At 36.7% G+C, this 20,677-nt stretch overlaps 2 protein-coding genes across 2 annotated transcripts; both read left to right on the top strand.

Moving 5' to 3' along the window:
* The first annotated feature begins 1,479 nt into the window (after positions 1-1,479).
* LOC135612992 (serine/threonine-protein kinase PBS1-like) lies at positions 1,480-8,198 on the top strand. Its single transcript, XM_065109860.1, has 5 exons — positions 1,480-1,682; positions 2,108-2,313; positions 2,536-2,725; positions 6,329-6,720; positions 7,610-8,198. Exons 1-5 carry the CDS (start codon positions 1,562-1,564, stop codon positions 8,087-8,089), a joined length of 1,389 nt encoding a protein of 462 aa, XP_064965932.1. The 5' UTR covers positions 1,480-1,561; the 3' UTR covers positions 8,090-8,198.
* A 4,363-nt stretch (positions 8,199-12,561) lies between these two features.
* LOC103986026 (pyruvate dehydrogenase E1 component subunit beta-1, mitochondrial) lies at positions 12,562-19,449 on the top strand. Its single transcript, XM_009403892.3, has 15 exons — positions 12,562-12,655; positions 12,898-12,952; positions 13,051-13,107; positions 13,485-13,565; positions 13,641-13,667; positions 13,808-13,870; positions 14,041-14,127; positions 15,112-15,237; positions 16,342-16,475; positions 16,566-16,638; positions 16,743-16,808; positions 18,532-18,570; positions 18,640-18,764; positions 18,841-18,955; positions 19,063-19,449. The coding sequence occupies exons 2-15, from the start codon at positions 12,902-12,904 to the stop codon at positions 19,129-19,131; spliced, it is 1,113 nt and encodes a 370-aa protein (XP_009402167.2). The 5' UTR covers positions 12,562-12,655; positions 12,898-12,901; the 3' UTR covers positions 19,132-19,449.
* Positions 19,450-20,677: the final 1,228 nt, after the last annotated feature.

The raw sequence follows: 20,677 nt of genomic DNA, 5'->3' as shown, positions 1-20,677 counted from the left end.
TTTAAAAATCATAATCAAGAGAGGAATATTAGTTAAGTTAAGCTACTCCATCGCAAATTCAGATAATATTTTTCCTAATCAAATGTTCAGATAATTTTAATCATAAAAGAGATTCTACAGTAATTTCTATCCCTAAACTACTTCAGTAATTTCTAATTTAAATGTTTAAGAATCTAATCGAGAATCTTTTCTAAACTCAGGTCTTTAGAGAGAGAGAGAGAGAGAGAGAGAGAGAGAGATCTTCCTGACAAGCGTTTCTGGTTGCCTCGAACGAAGCCGTCGGTGATCAATAACCTCGACGAGGATCACCGACAACGGGAGCTTACAATAACCAACCCTTCAAGAATTATGAAGACTGTCACAATAAAACAATTACAATAACTACATATGATGAGCAATCTGATGGCGGCATTAGATTTGTCAGGGAGCTTTCGTACCTCAATAATTCAAGGCTTTTTATGTGATATTTCCAAGAAAATGCATCATCTAGTTTTGACTTCCGACGTCTCCTTTAATCCAATAAAGGATAACTGTGATCAGAACAGAAGAAGGCATGACCATTTAGTTGAATTGAAGGAAGCTAACCGAGTTAAAGGAACATAATTGCACCAATCAAGGTTCAAGAACATAAGAAAATATCCACTGCTATGCCTGGAGATCAGAATTACCTATTGATATGATTAATGTTATGTTAATTATTTATGAGTTATCTTTGAATTTATTGGGGATGTTTTACTTTTTCGCATATCACATTTTAAGGCTTTAAAGTATACTTAGAAAACGAAGTTTGAGATATTTTAGAGTTTGGGTATGCCAACTAAGAAAAAGAGGACAGTAGCATCAAAAACCATATAATGTGTATTTCTAGGATATATCTAAAATAGTAAAACTTTTCTTTTAATGGTTATGAGATAAATAAATATATATATATATATATATATAAATATATAATTTAATTAAATTTATTTAAGTCGTAGAGTATCTTTGCGTGTCCGTTTATAAAGGATTAATCTTTCTGAAAATTTTTATGAATTTTTAAGTACCTTAAAAAAATTAGAAAAAATATTTAACTCGGGATCTCATAAATAATATTTTAATAAATATATATATATAATATAAATTATAAATATAGATTTTAAGATTAATATATGTGATATGTGTCCTCTTTTTCTTGCCTTTAAAATTAAATATCCTTTATTAATTTTAATTTTATTTTGACTTAAGTGGACATCTCTTACCGCCAACATTATTCTACTTCATAAATTCCATTTGAGGCGTGGATAGATTCTTATAGGAACGTGCGCATATGGAGCCGACGCGTACGCCGTCGCTTCCCCTCTTTTGCCTCCGTCCCCTTGCTGTGCCCCTAACCCGGCGCTAGAGATCGTTTCTTCCATGGTGGCTCGGTGGTTCCGACCGCAGAGCACAAGGAATCGCAATCGAGTTTGATGCCCGGAATCGATTTGGGGGGGGAGGAGAGGGGAATATGGGAGCCGGAGCCGAAAAAGCCGATCTTTAGGGGCTTTTCGGCCCTTGAGCTCGGATCTGATCGCGGGGTGGGATGGGTTGCTTCCCGTGCTTCGAGTCGAGGCGGGGAGGGGTGTTGAATCCAGGGAATGGGAGGGACGATAGCCGGGAGGAGCACCCCATGGTTCCTCCCCACATCGATCGTTCGTCCTCGGGTTCGTCCTCTTTCTTTCAGTTTTTTCTTGTTAATCGAAGGTTGATCTGATCTGGAGATTAGAGAAGCGACATTAATTGAAGGGAATACAAAGATGATTTTTAATGCGGATTGGTAGTAATGTCGATCACCCCATTTATCTTTCGATGCTTTGATCTGGTTCGTGTATCTGGTGTCATTGTACTGGTGATTTTGTATGAAATTGGTAGGTTATGGCAGCAATTTACGAACATGGTATATTTTGCTACCCAGTTTTATGCTTAATCAGGCTGATGTTTGTTCAATAATGTTCCCTTTTCCCTTATGATGCAATATGGAGTCGATGGATTTTTGTCTGCCATTTACTGTTGATAAAATTGTTTTATCGATATATGTTTCTTACAATTTTGTAATGTTCTTTATTCTGTATGTTTGTTGGATCTGCAGTAGCTGATAGTGTGAATCATCGAAGCAATTCAGGCTCAAAAAGGGAAGCGCAGAGTGAGAAGGATGTGTCTAGTGTTAACATTTCTGCGCATACATTTACCTTTCGGGAGCTTGCAACTGCAACTAGGAACTTCAGAGATGAGTGCTTTCTAGGAGAAGGGGGGTTTGGGCGGGTCTACAAAGGGCGTCTTGAGAGCACTGGTCAGGTCAGTTTCTTTGGAAACGGCTTTGCTTTAGTTGTTGTCTAAGTACTCTTGATCTTTTCAGACAAACATGTTTCCTAGGAAAAAAATATGCATATTTTGTTTTGAGATTTGGATTTTTTTTGTGTGAACCTCCCTTTCTCTTCATTCCTCTCCTTTTTTATTAAAAGAATTAAATTTGCTCTTGTTCATTAGAATCTTTTCTGTCTCTACTTCTGTTGGCAGATTGTGGCTGTGAAACAGTTGGATAGAGAGGGCCTCCAAGGAAATAGAGAGTTTCTGGTGGAGGTACTGATGCTTAGCCTATTGCATCACCCAAACCTAGTAAACCTAATAGGTTACTGTGCTGATGGAGATCAACGTCTTCTTGTTTATGAGTTTTTGCCATTGGGATCTTTGGAAGATCATTTACATGGTATGGTTTCTATATCCTAGTTTGAATTTCATTGTTTGGATTTCTCTAGTCTTTTAACTTTTATTTTCTGGCATTGTAAGCACTGTATCTTGTTAATTGTCAAAAAATAAGAGAGAACAAGAAAATAGATTAGTATCAGCTACCTATGCTTAGGAATGGCTATCTCAAAGCAAACCATGGTGCATTATCTAAAGCCGGCATGGTTGGGCTGGTCTTTGACTGGAAATGAAGTGGGTCAGCAGATTATTTTTTAGAACTGATGGGGATTGGACGATCTCACTTGTCCATATTCTGAAGTCCCTGCCTTATGAAAAATTTGGTCCAACAATTATGTGTGTGTGTGTGTGCCCTATCTTTTAAATAATCCATGTGCTTACATGTACTCTCATGGGCTATTCACATTGGGGAAGAGTGGAGAATAACAAAAACCGTCAGTCCTTTTTTGTTTTAGGGTGGGCCAGGATGATAGGTACTATAACCAGGGCAGGGGCAGGGTGGGGCAAGAATGGTTTGAATAAAATCAACTCAAACCCACCATGTTACCCCGATGCCAGCCCTATGTATGTTTCATATATTTATACTTTGCTTTTTTGTCTTCATTTCCTTTTCTTTTTTATGTTCTTCTGTCAAAGATATGAAAGTTGGAGTGAAGACTTTCTATTCCATATGTTGCTAGCTTGTGATACAACCATTGCAAGTAAGGTCCTGTAACTTTTAAATTGGTCTTTGTTCATGTGGCATGAATGGAACAGAGTTTCTATGACAATTGATTAACATTGTGAATTGCTACCTTTAAGAAAGATGCTTTTCCATTGTCATCCATCAAGTACCATCTAGGTCTCTAGGCCACATGTTAATTGGCTGTATACATCTTATGTCTGAGATGGAATCCCAAAGAGGGAAAGGATTAGCTCTATTAAGGATAGCATACTTTGAAAATCAAAGGCCACTGTGTTTGCTCAGTTTTGTGAAAAAGGTTGCCTGTCTTACTCTTCTTTAATGCTACATTTCAAGTTTGTTAGTAGGGAAATCTAATTATCTCTGAGGTCATGATCTTAATCCACTTATCCAGCCAAATCTCATTCCTGAATTTTTAATTGCTTAGTATTGCTAAAACAGCTGTGTGAGTCTAATTCAACATTACACAATAATGAAACCAAGTTTGATTGGTAGAGGACAAGTTTGATTAATTAAGTCGGGTCTTGTTCAGGTTAAGATCAAATCATGATAATACTAGGTGGAAGTTTCTATATTCTTACGTTCTAACTTTTAGTCAGGGTTGAGTCTACTAATTTCTTTTAGCAGTATATTGATTCCTAATTTGATCAGGTCACCAAAACATTGGGATTTCTTCTCCTTAGATTTCCTATTGGCCACTTTTAAAACTCTCCAAGACCCTCTTCTTGAAAGATGAGAGAATGCTTATCTTCTTGTATTGCCCCTAAATCTTGACAAGCACAAACTCAAGACGTTCCTCAAGTTTGCAGGGAAGAGATAAATGTGCTGCATGTGGAAGATCATAAGGACCAAAAACAACATGTAGATCAAAGAATTCTGAAGTCGAACCTCAATGAATTCAAGCTGTCACCAAAACTTTGTTACATTAGTTTCTGGGTTCTTTCCTGCTTGAGCATGCCAGACGGTTAGCATAGATATGATAGCAATCCACAACAAGTTTTACCAAACAATTTCTGTGATGGGGATGTTGTTATCCATTATCAAACTATAATGCCATCATGTTCAAGGCATTTACTATCAGAAACTTTGTAGCTCATGATTGATTGAATGATGTGCCCCACTTTTACTGAAGAATCATCGGAAATTGATGTACCCTGATGTTTCTTCTCATAGTTGAATCTGGGATTATGCTAGCTTGCTATCTGATCAACACTCCGGTTGCTGTAGGAATTACAGGACCAATCTGTCCTACAGATCTTGTCAAAGAGGGTATATAAACTTGTAAACTCATGGTTGTCAGAGCTTCAAGGATCTCAATAGGAAATCTATCATGTTTGTTGATCCTTAATTCAAGAATGTACAAGCAACATATTGAAACCCATGATTTCCTCATTCTTCAGATCCTTGACAACATATGCTTATGGGAAAGCCAAATTTTTGTATGTTCAGCGGCAGTTAAACATGATTATCAAACCTTGGGTTCTGGACATTTCTGCATTCTCATTTTTGCGTTGTTGTGAACTCAAATTTGAAACAAAGTATTGATCAATATTAGCTTGAAATTCTTAAAAGGATCATGGCCAAAAGTCATGAGCTTCAGCATGTCCTGTTGCTCTAATATGGAATCTGATGTGAACTAGTTGATCTAAAGAGAACAGAAAATAACAGATGTAAAAGAACACGACATTTTTCATAATAAAGATCTGTTGGTCTGTAACTTGAAAGTGTACTGGCTGAATTCCTTCCTTTTAAAGGTTCTAACAGTTGCGAACAAAAAAAATCTATATCACCACTAGTTGTTGTACTTAGTTATTGAACTAATAGTATATTCCAATTGATTTTCCAAATAGGCAAATCTCTCCTTAAGTAGAACTATTAAAATTGTTTCCATTAGTTGATTTATAGCCCTTCTATAGGTTGTATGTGTGGACTTTCTACCCCTGCTGCAAAATGACAAATTGAATTGACATTCAATACAACGAAAAAAAAGAAGAAACGTGTAGGTAGAGCCTAATTTAATGAAATCAGTCTTAAATCTAATAAATATATGTCAGAAAGCTTTAGCTTGTGACAAAGGTCTGTTTTGGAATAAAAGTATTCTCTTCTGCTTTCTTGGATAAGCATCATCTCATGATTTTGGATAGCCATGTGGCCCACAAACTTTTCTAAACATTTTCTGGACTGGCTTGCTTTAAGGTTGGTATCTTGAGTATCAAGTTCTCCATTCATAGTGGCTCAACGTATTTTTCTGAGTGCCAGCACACATAAAATCAGGCACTAGTCTTCCCAAATGCAAGTTTTTTGTTATATCATGTTAGTTTTACAGGGTTTTGAGAAATCTTATCCAGGTGGTGTTGTTACTTTTAACAGAAACAAGGAAATCTTTCTCTGGTTTTTGTTCAATGTCAATATTTAGAATGTAATGATGGCTGCAATTTTCACCAAGTAACAATTCCTTGAGAAGAATCATGAAACTTTAAGATTTGAAGACTAAGTTGTTAGTTCTCAACTAGACTTGGAATCACATTTCTTTAGGTCCTAGCTTTTATCTTTAAGCAATAAACCTCAAGAGACCTCCAGTTTTAGTTATTCATATGACTTTCTGTGATTTATATGATCGTTTGACTTGTTCACAAATTGGTTTGGTTCAATTAACTCGGTTCTTCCTTGATCGTCTGAATATATTTCAGTACAATAGGGATGGGATTTTCTATTCTTGGTGGAAATCATGTATATCATGTCCAAAGCACCTTTTGATCTTGTTCCTGCATGCTGGACATGTTGCACATAGTAAATTACTACTTTTGCCTAAAAGCAACGAGAACCTTCGTTATTTCATAGTTAAATTGGAAAAAGTCATTTGTCCTGCAAAGCTTTAAGAACCTAATAATGTTTTGATATATTTGAGAGCTTGAATGATTACAGATCTCCCGCCTGACAAGGAACCCCTGGACTGGAACACAAGGATGAAAATTGCTGCAGGTGCAGCTAAGGGGTTGGAATATCTCCATGATAAAGCCAGCCCACCAGTCATTTATAGGGACTTCAAATCGTCCAATATATTATTGGGTGAGGGGTTTCACCCAAAGCTCTCAGACTTTGGTCTTGCAAAGCTCGGTCCAACTGGCGATAAATCTCATGTGTCAACGAGGGTGATGGGCACCTATGGCTATTGTGCTCCGGAGTATGCTATGACTGGACAGCTGACAGTTAAATCTGATGTTTACAGTTTTGGAGTTGTACTTCTGGAGCTGATAACAGGTCGGAAGGCCATTGATAGCGCATTACCACATGGTGAACAAAACCTTATTTCCTGGGTAAGCTTCTTCATTTGTTCATACTAAATTTATCGTTTGATGCTATTATCATGATCTTGAATGTTGGAGACTACTTGTGAGTTATATCAGGTGTGTCAAGTTTGATCTAGAAATATATGGTGGAAAATTATCAAGTGAGCACAGCAACCTGTTATGTCTGACCTATTTGTATTCTTGTCCTTCCATATACATCTTTTTGAATAAATTCAATGGAAAAATCAAGTCATGAGCACCATACAACAAGAAGCCATAATGTTCCAAGCAAGGTTCGCAATACCGTACCGTACCGGTATTTTGATCTGGGCTCGGTACCGGTGTGGTACGGTGTACCGAGCACTGTAGCACTGCTACAGTGCGGACCGGTACGGGGCGGTCCGCATACCGCTGGCCTGTCAGACCGGTACGTACCGCCCGTACCGGGCGGTATGATTCGGTATGGCAGACACTGGTTCCAAGTTCCAACCATACAGGTTAGTTTAAATCCACTCACTTAAAGCACTAAGTTGACTACTAACTTTAATAGCAATTCTGCTGCATAGTAAATGAAACTGGCTCCAAGTTAGATTTTATGCCTTGGTTGCATATAACATAATATCAACTGAGCAAATAATTTATCCATATATATGGGACCAACTTTAAATTGATGAAAGACTAGGTTAAACATTTTGACATCTGTAATGCATTCATCTGCCTATTCAAGATGCATATTTCTATGGCAAACTGGGATTATTGTTTTGATTGGAGAGCAGCAGAGACTTTTATGAGCATAAATGTGAATAATATTTTATTGGTAGAAAAGTTCGTCGGGTTTTCAATGCTATGATTTAGGATGCATGAAAAAACATGCAAATTTTCTCCATGTGTTTCATCAGATTTCATGTATTCCCAGGCAAGGCCCATGTTCAATGACCGAAAAAAACTCCCAAAGCTTGCCGACCCTAGATTGCAAGGCCGATTTCCGATGCGTGGGCTTTACCAAGCACTTGCTGTAGCATCGATGTGCATCCAAGAACAAGCTGCTAGCCGTCCTGGAATTGCAGATGTCGTCACTGCTTTGTCCTACTTGGCAAACAAAGCTTATGATCCGAATGCCTCGCCTGCCTCTAGTAACAGATCTGGGGGTGACCATGATGAAAGAAGAATCCGCGGAGGGAGTGGAATGATTACAAAGAATGAGGAAGTGGGAGATTCTGGCCGAAAACGCGAGCTAGAAGGATCAGAGAAAGAGGACTCACCAAGGGAGATGGCTGGGATCTTCAAAAAGGATTTTGATCGGGAGAGAGCTGTGGCAGAGGCAAAGATGTGGGGAGAGAATTGGCGGGGGAAAACACGAGCCAGTTCACGAAATGCTTCATGTGCTAATAGCTGAAGCTGAACACTTCTCTTCCCATTTTTTTCCTGTACAAGAGAAGTGGCAAATTATAGCAAGTACCTGTTAACAAGTTAGCTTATTTTTCCTTATCTAATTCCTTTTTTCATGGGAAGAGAAAGAAAACACACTCTGCATCCGGTAAAGATGGGTAATGACTGAAGAGAGTATCGGGATTTCTTGTGCTTGTTGTAAGTTCAAGAAATTTTTGCATGTTGTATTTTGCCTTTTCTTCATCCTGACTGAATAACTTGTGGGAAGGTTTTATCCATCCCAATTTGAGTAGGCAGGCTGTTTCGATTATACTCTAAAACCTTCCTGCATCTGTTGTAGAATTGTGAAGGCAAATGTATCTGAATCAAAGAAATAGAACTCTGTGCATCATCTTTGAATAGCTGGATTGCTTGTCCAGTCAGGTTATTTATGTTACATTGGAGAAAATTGTTAGCTTCTTATTCTGTACTCCTACCAACAAAATTTCCATAATGAACCTGTGAAGCAAGTTTTGTGTTTAAAGGTGGAAAGTGACACTGAACTTTTTTGTTGCTGTAGCTGTGTCTCATTATCTGAATTGTCCCTCCATTCTGCATCATGATGCCCCCAGCTTCATCTTTCTATTCTGCTTCTTGCCAATACCATCTGCCTTTAGTTAGACTAAATTAGTCCATTTTTTTAGATTATTTATATATTTTTTGCATTTAGGAATTAGTCTACTTCAGCTAGTAATCGTTCGATTTCTCTTTTGATTTTATGGAAGAATCACTAACTTTATTATTGCAAAAATAATTGATCCTTGCACATTTGGTGCACTTGGTTTGGAGAGTGAGACACCTCTATAGAATACTATTTTACTCGGAGGTCAAATGACAATACTGCAGGAAAAATGCAAAAGAAAAAAAGAGAGAAATAAAAAGAAAGATAAAATAGATTAAATCGAAAAAAGAAACTTGAGACGTATCTAAAGAATTACCAAAATTCAAGACTTAAAATGATAGCAGAGATGAGCAGAAATTGAGGCACACAGGTTATATGCAGAGGATCATAGATAAAATAGTTCCTGGTTGTCATTGATTTGGAGTGATGCTGACAGGGCTTTGTTTCCTGGTTCATCACACAAGCAGTATTAAAACAATAGAATGGAAGCAAGGTTTTATTTTCTGATTCGTCCTACGAGTTCTCAGGAGAACGATCACATAAGACATCATGTAGAATTAGGAAGATGAGCATAAAAGTTTACATAAGTCGAGCTGGGTTTTATTTTCTGAAAGAACAAAGTAGATGTCTAAGCATCACATAACAAAAATTAGATGCTGCTGAAAGATGGAAGGAGAAATTACAAAGCAGTGAAACTACAATTTACTGCATGGATTGGAAACGTTTCATGATCATCATGCTCATGTCCATGTATCGTTGGGCACAATTGGTAAGGCAGGTGGATTCGCTAGAGCTGAACTTGCTGCCAGGGGTGCCCGTGATGCATTTATCCCAACATACGCTTGTAAGCTTCCCCACCATCTCACTAACCATTGCTTTCTGTTTCTCTTGCTACACAAAAACAAACAAACAAAAAAAATCAATCAAATAATATACAACACAGACTATAATCTTCTGTGACGAACACTATGCCATTACAAATCACCATTTGTTTGTCAAGAAAGTAAGAAAAATGGTGAAACGGAACAAAGATTGCGATGAATATACTTTTTTTTTTTTTGAAGGCCAAAGGGTAAATGACGAAGGCAGAATTCAAACATAAGACAAATTGTTAAAAGTCTTTAGCAGCTAATCTACCTGACATTGCAATGAATATATATTATTCAAAGTAAGCCCAACTTATCTACACTTGTCATATTATCATTGCATCCTAAGAAACATTCTCTGCAAGAATAATATGCAACTGCAATAATTTTTTGACCATGTTACTTACAATTGAGATTTTCCAATCATTATATTCAAGACAGAAGATCTTGCCAAACAATAACTGGTAGCACATAACACAATTGTTACTTTGAATTGAATGGCAAATGTATACACTAGTAGAACATTGACGTTGCTATCAGCTAACAAAGTTTAAATTGAAGTTCCTTATGGGATGGTGGATAAAGATACATTACGTAAATGGTTTTAGTTGTCGCTCACATGAATGTTGTATAGCGATAAGCATAAAAGGAAGCACAAAACTTTGCATGTATAAAGAAGATTGCAATTTGTAATCATTACTGAGGAAGTTCAGAGCTTTCAACAGTCAGAAGACCCACCACAACTATTCATCAAGTCCTCAATTTTATCAAGAAACAAAGCGTTTATAAAGGACAAAGTTATTCAAAGTGGCAATGTCTCCTGTTACTATGATTTTCATTTCTCCAGAATAAAATTAGAATAAAATGAATCTGAATACGCAAGATTCAACAAATTTAAATTTCAGAAGTCAGAAAAGATAAAAAACCAAAATAATAAAAACAAGTACTTAAACATAAAGGCAATAGAACTTATGGCCTCCAGTTTTGTGCACTAAATCATAAATTCCTCCATTTCAGATATGCAGATATCTAAAGAAGTTGATGGTAAAAGATAAGTTAATCAGCTGGATATGGTGACTCTCAGAAAAAGATAGTCCAAGCTGAAACACCCTTTAAATTATTTATTGAAACTTGACTATTAAAAACCTATCAGTCGTTTCATTTAAATCCAAACTTACCTGTTATAATCTTTTTTTTTTTAACTAATCTCTTGAGCCTTCAATCAATATACTTTCAATGCTTTACATTTCTCTTCTTGCATCTGTAAAATTCATTCTCTAACCAATACCGAAGGCTCCTCCAGTACCCCAACCTCTATAAAAAATACTGGATTCTCAAAAGTTTCATACATAACAGGCCATCCAAGGTAAAATTTCCACTGAACTCCTACTAGAGAATAAGCAAGAGAGAATAAATAGGAAAGATGGCTACCACTGAAGACGTTAAAGTATATTAGAAACATCAATTCAACCAAATATAAATTTGAATGCAAGTAGAGTAGTTTCAAACAACAATTAATTGGCATATATGCATACACGAAGACAGAACTGCTACAGGAAGCAGGCCATAACACAATGTAAATTATCTTTCCCTGATCTTAATAACCCACACATTTTTTGTGAGTATTTACGTCAAATTGTACATCTTCTACCCAAATTCCACAACTGATACGCCCCCCGATCAACAATTACAAGGCTCCTCGACATTCAACCCTAAACACCACTTACCACCGAACAGAAACAGGAAGAGGAGAAACAACCGATGAAAAACATTACATTACGGACACTACAAGATGAAACGATTCTAACCTCGAGGAAGCGCTGCAGCTCGGCGGAGTTGTCCATCTCACGACGTCGTCCTCGACCGGCTCCTCCTCCAACCCCAAATCTTTCCCCGTCGGCGTCTCTCCACGAAAGGGAGCTTCCCCTAAAACCCTACCACGTCACGTGTTGAACCGACCCGCCAGCCGAACGGTCCAGCCGAAACGACCAGACCGTTACGGCCGGTTCGGTCCGGTCAGACATTGCCCATTATGGGCCGTAATGGGCCGATCCGTTATGGGCATCAATCTGCTGATATAAAATGAAGGTAACAAAGGAAGGATTGGTTGGTGACTGAGAAAACAGCCCTTCAAATATTGAATGGCTGCTTCTGCTGTAGTTGCCTTCTCTGTCTACGACTATACGTAAGAATGGTACCCTCAGACTCTCTTTTCGAAGTCAACGTCTGTTCTTCCGAAGAAAATGATACGATGATTGCTGAGAATATTTTATGGACCATTGGATCACTGAACCATGAAACACTACTGTTCATGCGAAAGATGATCAAATACTCTTTCTTTTTCTTTTTATTTGTTTTCATTTCTGCCGTTAAGAATTAGACAACTCATCCTGCCACTGCCAAGAATTTGAAATTGTGGTCTATATCACTACTTATAGTTTAGAATCTATTCCCTCATCTTCTTTTCCTTTATAATAATCACTGCAATGATACGAGAGCTGTAATTTATAATCTTTTAATACTTTATATATTTATTATTATTTTTATGTGTCTGTCTATTTAAAGACGAGAGCAGATAAATAAATAATTAGGAAAGTTCCTTCCGATATTCTTTTAAAAAATTATATCATAATTAGATGATTTAATCAGAATTTAATCATATTTATAATATATTTATCAGGATCATATACTTTAATAAGATAAAAATAGAATAATTTTATATGAAGTAGATAAATACATGTAATTATCATTATCATTATTATTTTATCAATTGATATCTTCAAGTATATATAATAATTATTAGACGTTTTATTTTGACCAATTTATTGTAAATTTTAATTTTCTAAATTGGTGAAAGCTATAAAAATATTTTAAATATTTGAAGAATGATTATTCATGATTAGCTATTAATATTTTAAATATATTAATATTTTGCTATATTAATACAGAACTCAAAGGGCGGCGTCTTTTTCGTCCTCGCCACCAAACCGAGTCGTCTTCCTCTCCCTTCTCTCCGATCTTTCCTTTGGCCGTTCTCGATTTCGAGGTAATCTATTTTCCTCCCCTCTTGAATCGTCTGATTCGTATCCGATTGTGTTTCCTTCTTTTATTTTCCTGGTTGATGCCGATATCAGGAGTGTCTTGTCCCATCTCCCCGCCCCTTTCTTGTTTGTTGAGCTGATCGAATCATGTATACAAGAACGGGTCGTATCTTGTTGTGTTTTCGTGTATCTGTGGCAATGAATCTAATATCTTTTTGTTTTTGTGCTGGTGGCCTTCGATTGATAGGAAGATGTTGGGACTCGCGAGGCGGAAGCTCGGATTCGGACTTTTGTCTGCAACGGTACAGATTTTTGTTCTTTGTCCTAGCTTAAGTGGTTCCGCCGTTTCTGGTTGTTCGATTGCAGATGTAATTCTCTTCCCCTTTTTACATTATTGCAGAGGGTTCTGCCTGCTGGATCTGTTTTGCCCAAGAAGTACTCGACCGCAGCGAAAGAGGTAATTTCATATTATCTTCAATTAATCAGATAAAAAAGGCAGCATGTGCTTATGAATCATAGGAAAGCATGAACCATGGCTTCTCTAGCTTGAAACAAATACCAATTTGTTGTTTCATTGTGCTTTAATCCTCTCGTTGCTTGTCATGGTGATGATAATGGTCTTGATTCACATATTTGATTAGATTAATTTTTTCTCCCAAAAATGGCAAAAAATGGTTGGTTAAACATACTTGATAATCAAGACAAGTTTATGTTCCTGCTGGCTCATAACTCAAATGATTATGAGAACTTGGTTACATACCCCTTAATTTGGTAGCTTTATCTTTGCTTTTTAACAGTAAGAGCATAAAACCTAATTTTATGTCTTTCTCACAGATCACAGTGCGTGAAGCACTTAACACTGCACTTGATGAGGAGATGTCAGCAGATCCCAAAGTTTTCTTGATGGGTGAAGAGGTAAAACATTAAAAGTGATTATTTGGAACTTGGGTCCTCTTTGTTCTTGTTCTAACGAATCTTACACCTTCTTAGGTTGGAGAGTACCAGGGTGCCTATAAGGTTTGGCATCCCTCTGTCTTTTGAGAGTTTCTCCATTTTCTCCATTATTTACTTGCTCATTATTTTTTATAGTTATTTGCTCATTATTTTTGTTTATATGAAATAACATTTTGTACTTGTTCAATTGTCTTTTTTTGTAGATATCTAAGGGTCTTCTTGAGAAGTATGGTCCTGATAGAGTTCTTGATACTCCAATCACAGAGGTTTCCATAAAAGCCATCTTTTTCTTACTGTTTATAATTTATTATAATTTGACATGATCTCTTGACATAAATTTTGAAGAATGTATGTTTTGTTTGCAAGCTTTTATATTTGTATCTTTCAATACTCAAGACATTTCTACATCCATCTCATGAATCTATCTGTTCTATAGGCTGGATTCACAGGGATTGGTGTTGGCGCAGCTTATTATGGTCTTCGGCCTGTCGTGGAGTTTATGACGTTTAACTTCTCTATGCAGGTTAGATTTGCTATTTCACATCTGTGCATCAGTTTATTTCTCAAATGATATGTTGTCCAAAGAAAAGATCTCAGTGAGCACTTTAGCTAGGATATAGTATGTAAGAGTTAGGTCAGAGAATTGGATGATTAAGTGGGAACATACTTTTCTGGTTGATTTATGTCATCAGTGGATCTGAGCAAGGAAATAAATATTGGTGTAGCCCTACAGAGATCTTGTTGGACCAGTATACACTACGTTGTATTTATAATATGCACTCTGGTCATCGCTGATATAATAAAAAAGAACAATTTGTATGTCATTATTTATCTATACAGTTGGGACACTGTCAGATGCACTGACTGTTAAATGGGGTACGGACCAGTCTTTTTATCTATGACTGTGACTGCAGTTATGAATGTTCAAAAAATGGGCTTATTATCTTTGATAACCTAATTTCAGTAGCTGTTTTAATAGCCTATTTGCAGCAGTCGTTTGCCATGTTTGGGTCGAGAGAAATAATCACATCTTCAGGAAGGTGCACAAAAGTGATGAACACTTTATGCTATCATATTATCATCAAATGCAAGTTAAGGATAATTTGATTCTCTGCCATAGTGTTGTCATCAATCTAACTTGAGGTTTTCTTGTACAGTCTTGGTTATGTGCTGGTTGATATTATTATATCACCATGGGTTAAGGTCTTTTGTAACTGGTAACTACCACATTTAAACCTGATCAGCAACAAATATGATAGTAGCAATACACCATAACTACTTCACAAGTTGGTTAAGTATATCTAGTCCATTGAGCTAGGATACTTTGGGTTAAGGCCTAGTGCATTGAGTACTACCCTAGCAATTAAGCAGGTCTGACAAATTATCCTGATGCAAAACCTACTTGGCTTTTGCATTGTTCCAAGTAGGTTCCGCATCAGGATAATATATATCAATATATTACAGTTTTTTTTATCATTATAAACTTTTAAACTTGTGCCCTTTGCAGGCAATTGATCATATCATCAATTCTGCTGCAAAATCCAACTACATGTCAGCGGGTCAGATATCTGTCCCTATCGTATTTAGAGGACCAAATGGTGCTGCAGCTGGAGTTGGTGCTCAACATTCACAGGTGGCTATAGAACAAGTTTCTGCTGTAATATATTATTTATAATTATTATTGTTCGATATGTAGATAGAATTTTCATTGGACTGTTAACAATTTAAACATCTATCAATCTGGTATATCTTGCTGTGGATTCTATAACACACAATTGGAGAGATGTTTATTAGGCATAAAACTATTAGAAAGCAAACACTGATCTTAAAATTTAACATATTATTTGTATAATTCTATGCTTTATAGAGTCATCAATACACTTGCCTTTTCAATTATACTTGGGACCTTACACTATTAAAATATCTTATATAGAGTCATTCCTCTTTGTTTGTTCTTTGGATGCTTCCTTTATCTTATATGATTATCCACCCTTCACCTCATTCAACACAATAATAGAAAGAGGAAATGGATAGAGGAAGTTTCTTAGATATGGTTGAACTCAAGGTTCTCCATTTTTCTTGGACCGGTACAAAATGAGCAGTTGGACCGTGCCCAAATTGGTATGCGGATGGCCCTCGCTTCAATCCATTCTGAGCATTAGTAAAATAAAAAAAAAACTTAAACAAAGCTCCATTAGGGCTCACGAGTGAGAGCCATAATCTCTGTACACAGACAGAGTAGAATGGCTCTCGAGCCATTGCCATCCGATGCCACATGCCTCCCCACTGTTGGCGTTTGTCGTCGCTTACCTCCCCAGTATGCTTCCTCCCCCTCTTCATCTTCATCGCTTCCTCTACTTTCTTCTTCTTCCTCCTCTTCCTCCTTCGCCCCTTCCTCTTCTTCTTCTTGTTCGAGACACCAATACATACTGGTGTACTATGTGTTGATATACTGGTACATTGGTACCTACCAGTACATATCAGTGTGGTCAGCGAGTGATATGGATCCGATATGCAAAACGACATTCCCTGGTTAAAATATTTATCAATTAGTTTCTTTTTCTTTCACCTTTTTTACTTTGTGGATTGTAAAAACAAAGTAAAAAACTCTAGAGTCTAGGTCTTGTAAGATGGTTTTTGGTTTCTTCGATTTAAGGTAGTCAAGAAATATGGAATTTAATCACAGTAACGACTAATGATGTGAAATGTGGAGTGCTAATTGTGAGATCTTTTACAGTGCTATGCAGCATGGTATGCACATGTTCCTGGTTTGAAAGTGCTAAGTCCATATTCATCTGAAGATGCTCGTGGCTTGCTAAAGGCTGCTATTAGAGATCCCGATCCAGTTGTTTTTCTTGAAAATGAACTTCTGTATGTATTAGTCATCAAATAGTTAATCATTTGATGAATTAAAGCTTGACCTTACCATGTAGATTTCGTGTTTCATATTTGTCTTTTCAGATATGGAGAATCATTTCCTGTTTCAGCTGAAGTACTTGATTCCAGTTTCTGCCTTCCAATAGGGAAAGCTAAGGTATGGGTTTTTTTATGGTGAAATATGTGCTGAAAGTTTCTTTCCATTTCAGGTTTTTTTTTTTCTTTTCATTTCAGTTAATTGCTAATTTGTCTTATTGACAGATTGAACGAGAAGGGAAGCATGTAACAGTCACTGCATTCTCAAAGATGGTTGGGTATGCTCTGCAGGTGCGTAATTAACTAGGATAATGGGTGATCGATATAACCATTATTGAGCTTGGACTCTAGAGTTTGACTTATGCTGCTGCTGCTTGTAGAGATTGCGTTGTGTTAGGTTAGCAAGCGCACTATGTGGAAACATATACATTTATACATCATCTGATCATCATTCATCACTGTCCTTTTTACATGTTTTGCTTCATATATCCATGTTACAATACAACTCATGTTCTCTAGTTGATTTTGCGTATATTGGTTATTGTTATTTTCTTATTTGGCCTTTATTATATAGTTATGGGCTATATGAGTTGTTGATTCTCTGACTACATATATGATGGTGCTAGAGCAATTATTAGAAAGGGCTACAGAGAACATCTCTATGTTTCGGAAGGCTTGAGTCTGTAAGGGATGTATCTGCGACTCGCTGTAAACAAATGTGACTGCACGTTTTATCCCTTGAAAAATATATTTGACTATTCATATGCAGATTCAGCAACTTCAACTTAGTAATTGTGAATCTTGGTTGGATGTTCTGTCGATCATCTTGGTTTCTGATTTCAGTCTTCTTAAAAGAAATATTGACCATAAAAAATGCAGAACGGTTAAGTAGAGATGTATGAACTGATGCTAGAGATGTTACCCATATGCTTAAGCTAACCATATGCTGAAAAGTAGATGTATTGAGGTACAGTTACCATAGCTTCCAGCAACTCCTGATGATACTCGATCTCAGCAACTCTTAGATAATAGATGCATTTTTTTGATATTCAGGTTGTATTTTATAATCAAAGCCATCCTGGGAAGAGGTGCCTTATACATGTTTTAAGTTTATTTTTGAAGGAAAACTGATCAAATCTTGCCTACACTTTTTATAGGTGTTCAAAACACAACCAAAGGCTTCTGATATATTCTTAAAATGAAAACAATTTCTATAGTGATTCTTTAATTGATAGGATATGATCCTTTCTATCAAGGTATAGTCCAATTTTGAGGAGAATATACCTGCCAAGAGCTGCCACTTGGAATAGTTCATAATAGAGATCCAATACCTGAGACATGCCTTAATGGCTTTATGGTGATTCATTTAATATGGCCACTAATGTCCAAGAGGCTACTAGTATTTACTACTAGTCCTTTTTTTTTTTTGCATGAAATATCCCATCAAGTCATATCAAATCATGTTCCATGATGTTGCTGCAGCTAATCCTAATGTTATATGACCTTGCTGAACCTTTTAGAGGGCCCTACAAGGGTTTGCTTGAGGGGTTGATATGACTTTCCTGTATGGTCAGTACAGTTTATGCGGTTGATATGATGGGGCACCTATTCTCCCCCTGTTTCAGAATCATTAGGATCTGTTGGCCCCTGTTCTGATCATGGGGAAGAATCTCCTGCTGGTCCATCCTCTTTATATGAGCTATGGTTAGGTTATGACTCTTGAAACCTCACCATGGCACCAAGTCTCATATACATATATACTAATGGTTGTCGTTGTTGTGTTGCATGCTGCATTCTTAATACTCTCATGTCAGCATATCTGTGTTGTCTCATGTATGTCCATGCTTCATAGGGGCATAATGTGTAACCTTGTTCACTATTGAAATTAACATATGCACAGGTCAACTTTGTAAACTAGCCTTAACAAGGCATTACTCATATGCTATTCCTCCCAATTTTGGTGCAATGCGCTATATACTAAACCAATATCCGATTTCTTGTGAAATATATTCAGGCTGCGGAAATACTTTCAAAGGAAGGAATCAGTGCCGAGGTGAGCTCATACACCTGTTTTCCTTGGCAATGTTCCACATACTGGATTGTCTAAGAAGCTAGTTTACAGGTCATAAATCTCCGTTCAATTAGACCACTCGACAGAGCTACTATCAATGCTTCTGTCAGGAAAACTAACAGACTCGTCACTGTTGAAGAAGGTTTTCCTCAACATGGCGTAGGTGCTGAAATATGGTTAGCACTCTTGCTCTCTTCCACTCCTCATCCACTCTGTGCACGCAAACATCTGACACCATGATTTCTTGAGTAGCATGTCTGTTATGGAGGAAAGCTTCGAGTATCTTGATGCACCAGTGGAGAGGATTGCTGGAGCTGATGTTCCGATGCCATATGCTGCAAATCTTGAGAGGATGGCCGTGCCACAGGTTATTATGCCTTTGCATTCTTGTGCACACGCTTGAAATATTTGAACAACTAGGCTTATTAGAGAAACCTAGTGTCTGAGATAATGGTTTTGAATTGTTTCTTGCAGGTAGACGACATAGTACGTGCTGCAAAGCGTGCATGCTATCGATCAGTCTCCATGGCTGCAGCAGCTTAGTTTGGAAGTTTTGCTTTTGATGTCACCTTTTTGCCTTTTGTCTTTCCAGTTGGGGGAGTTAAATCATGAATGTTGTGTGTCCTTTGGTTATCTCCTTTATACATCTGTCTTGGCATAAAATTGATGCTATTGGCCTTTTTATATTTCGTTTCAGTACTTGATTGGAAGTCTAAAGCTACTGAAATTCTTACATATATCTGTAGCGAAACATTGCTGAGTACTGTTTAATAATGTACAAGGCCAGAATACTCTCAAGTTTTCTTGATATGGCCGAAACTTTTCTCAATAACTTTTGCTTACACTTTTGGGTTTTGTTTAGTCTGACTTATTCCATCCGAATTAGATAAGCGTTTATGACATTGGTTTTGTGCAGTGGATAGCATTCATCTTTACTTCATTCGCATTCCATTTTCGATAGGACACATGGTTGAATAGTTCAATTCACGCGGCAAATGTCATCAGGTTGGATATTCTTAGGTCATTATTAATGTTCAAGTCTCATTGTCTTGGCTCAGTGTTAGTATTTTTCTTTGCTTGGTCTATATATCATGTCAAGATGAAAGTCATTCTTGATGGATCTTTTGCTGTCTATGTAAGAAGCATCAGGGAATACACGACTTCATGGAAATGCCTCAAAGGAACCACCAATGGTGTTTCTTGTTCTTCTGTGATATTGTTATTTCCTTTTAGACATTAATTATTAGTACTCAGGGATTTATCATATACAACTGCCTGAAATCTTTTTTGCTTTGAGCATATGTTCTGTTTTTCCATAAATTTTATCGTTATTTATGTGAAAGTCTTCTAAGTTTTTGTTAACTTCTGCATATTATTCTTTTAGCTTGATTTGATTTCCATGAAATATTTTTGGCTGTTAGGTTATGAATGGCAGCATAAATTAGATTCCTTAGTTTGAGTTTCAAGAAACTATCAAATTAATCCATATATCCATACTATTTTTTGTTATAATATATGCATTAATAAGATCACAATACCATACCAACAAAATTAATTATGAAAGAATCCAAGATTGATAATTGAATATTTTTATCATTCCAAGAGGATATGTTATGATAGAAAATAAATATTTTTCATATCGTATCCATTATGATAGAAAATAAAATCTAAATATGCCCAAAAAAAAATCCTTATTACTGTTCCTAAGTTCCTTATTACTTTTCTTCCAAGAAGTATTTTTCATATTGGAAAAAAAAAATCTGCATGAATAAATGGAAATCAGAGCAGTGATTTGAAGAATAAGAAAAAAAATAGAGTTTTTTTTTCCTTATATATTTGTATAAGATTAAATTGTTACTCATTCAGGGAACAATCTGATTGCATCAATCATGAACACAGTGTCAGACACAACGCAGAGTGGAAAGGTGATGGCAAGAGCTTCATTCACGCAACAGCCTGGAAAAGAAAGAGAGGGGATGAAGGCGGACAAATACCATCATCTGTATTACTGGGGAAGTGAGAATAATTGAGTACATGCAATAAATTAACTGCATCCGCGAATAGGTCTCCGTGCATTGACATCTCAGGC

This window comes from Musa acuminata, chromosome BXJ2-5 (genome assembly GCF_036884655.1).
Source record: "Musa acuminata AAA Group cultivar baxijiao chromosome BXJ2-5, Cavendish_Baxijiao_AAA, whole genome shotgun sequence".
NCBI classification, from domain to species: Eukaryota; Viridiplantae; Streptophyta; class Magnoliopsida; order Zingiberales; family Musaceae; genus Musa; species Musa acuminata.
This window is presented reverse-complemented; position numbering and strand designations above follow the sequence as displayed.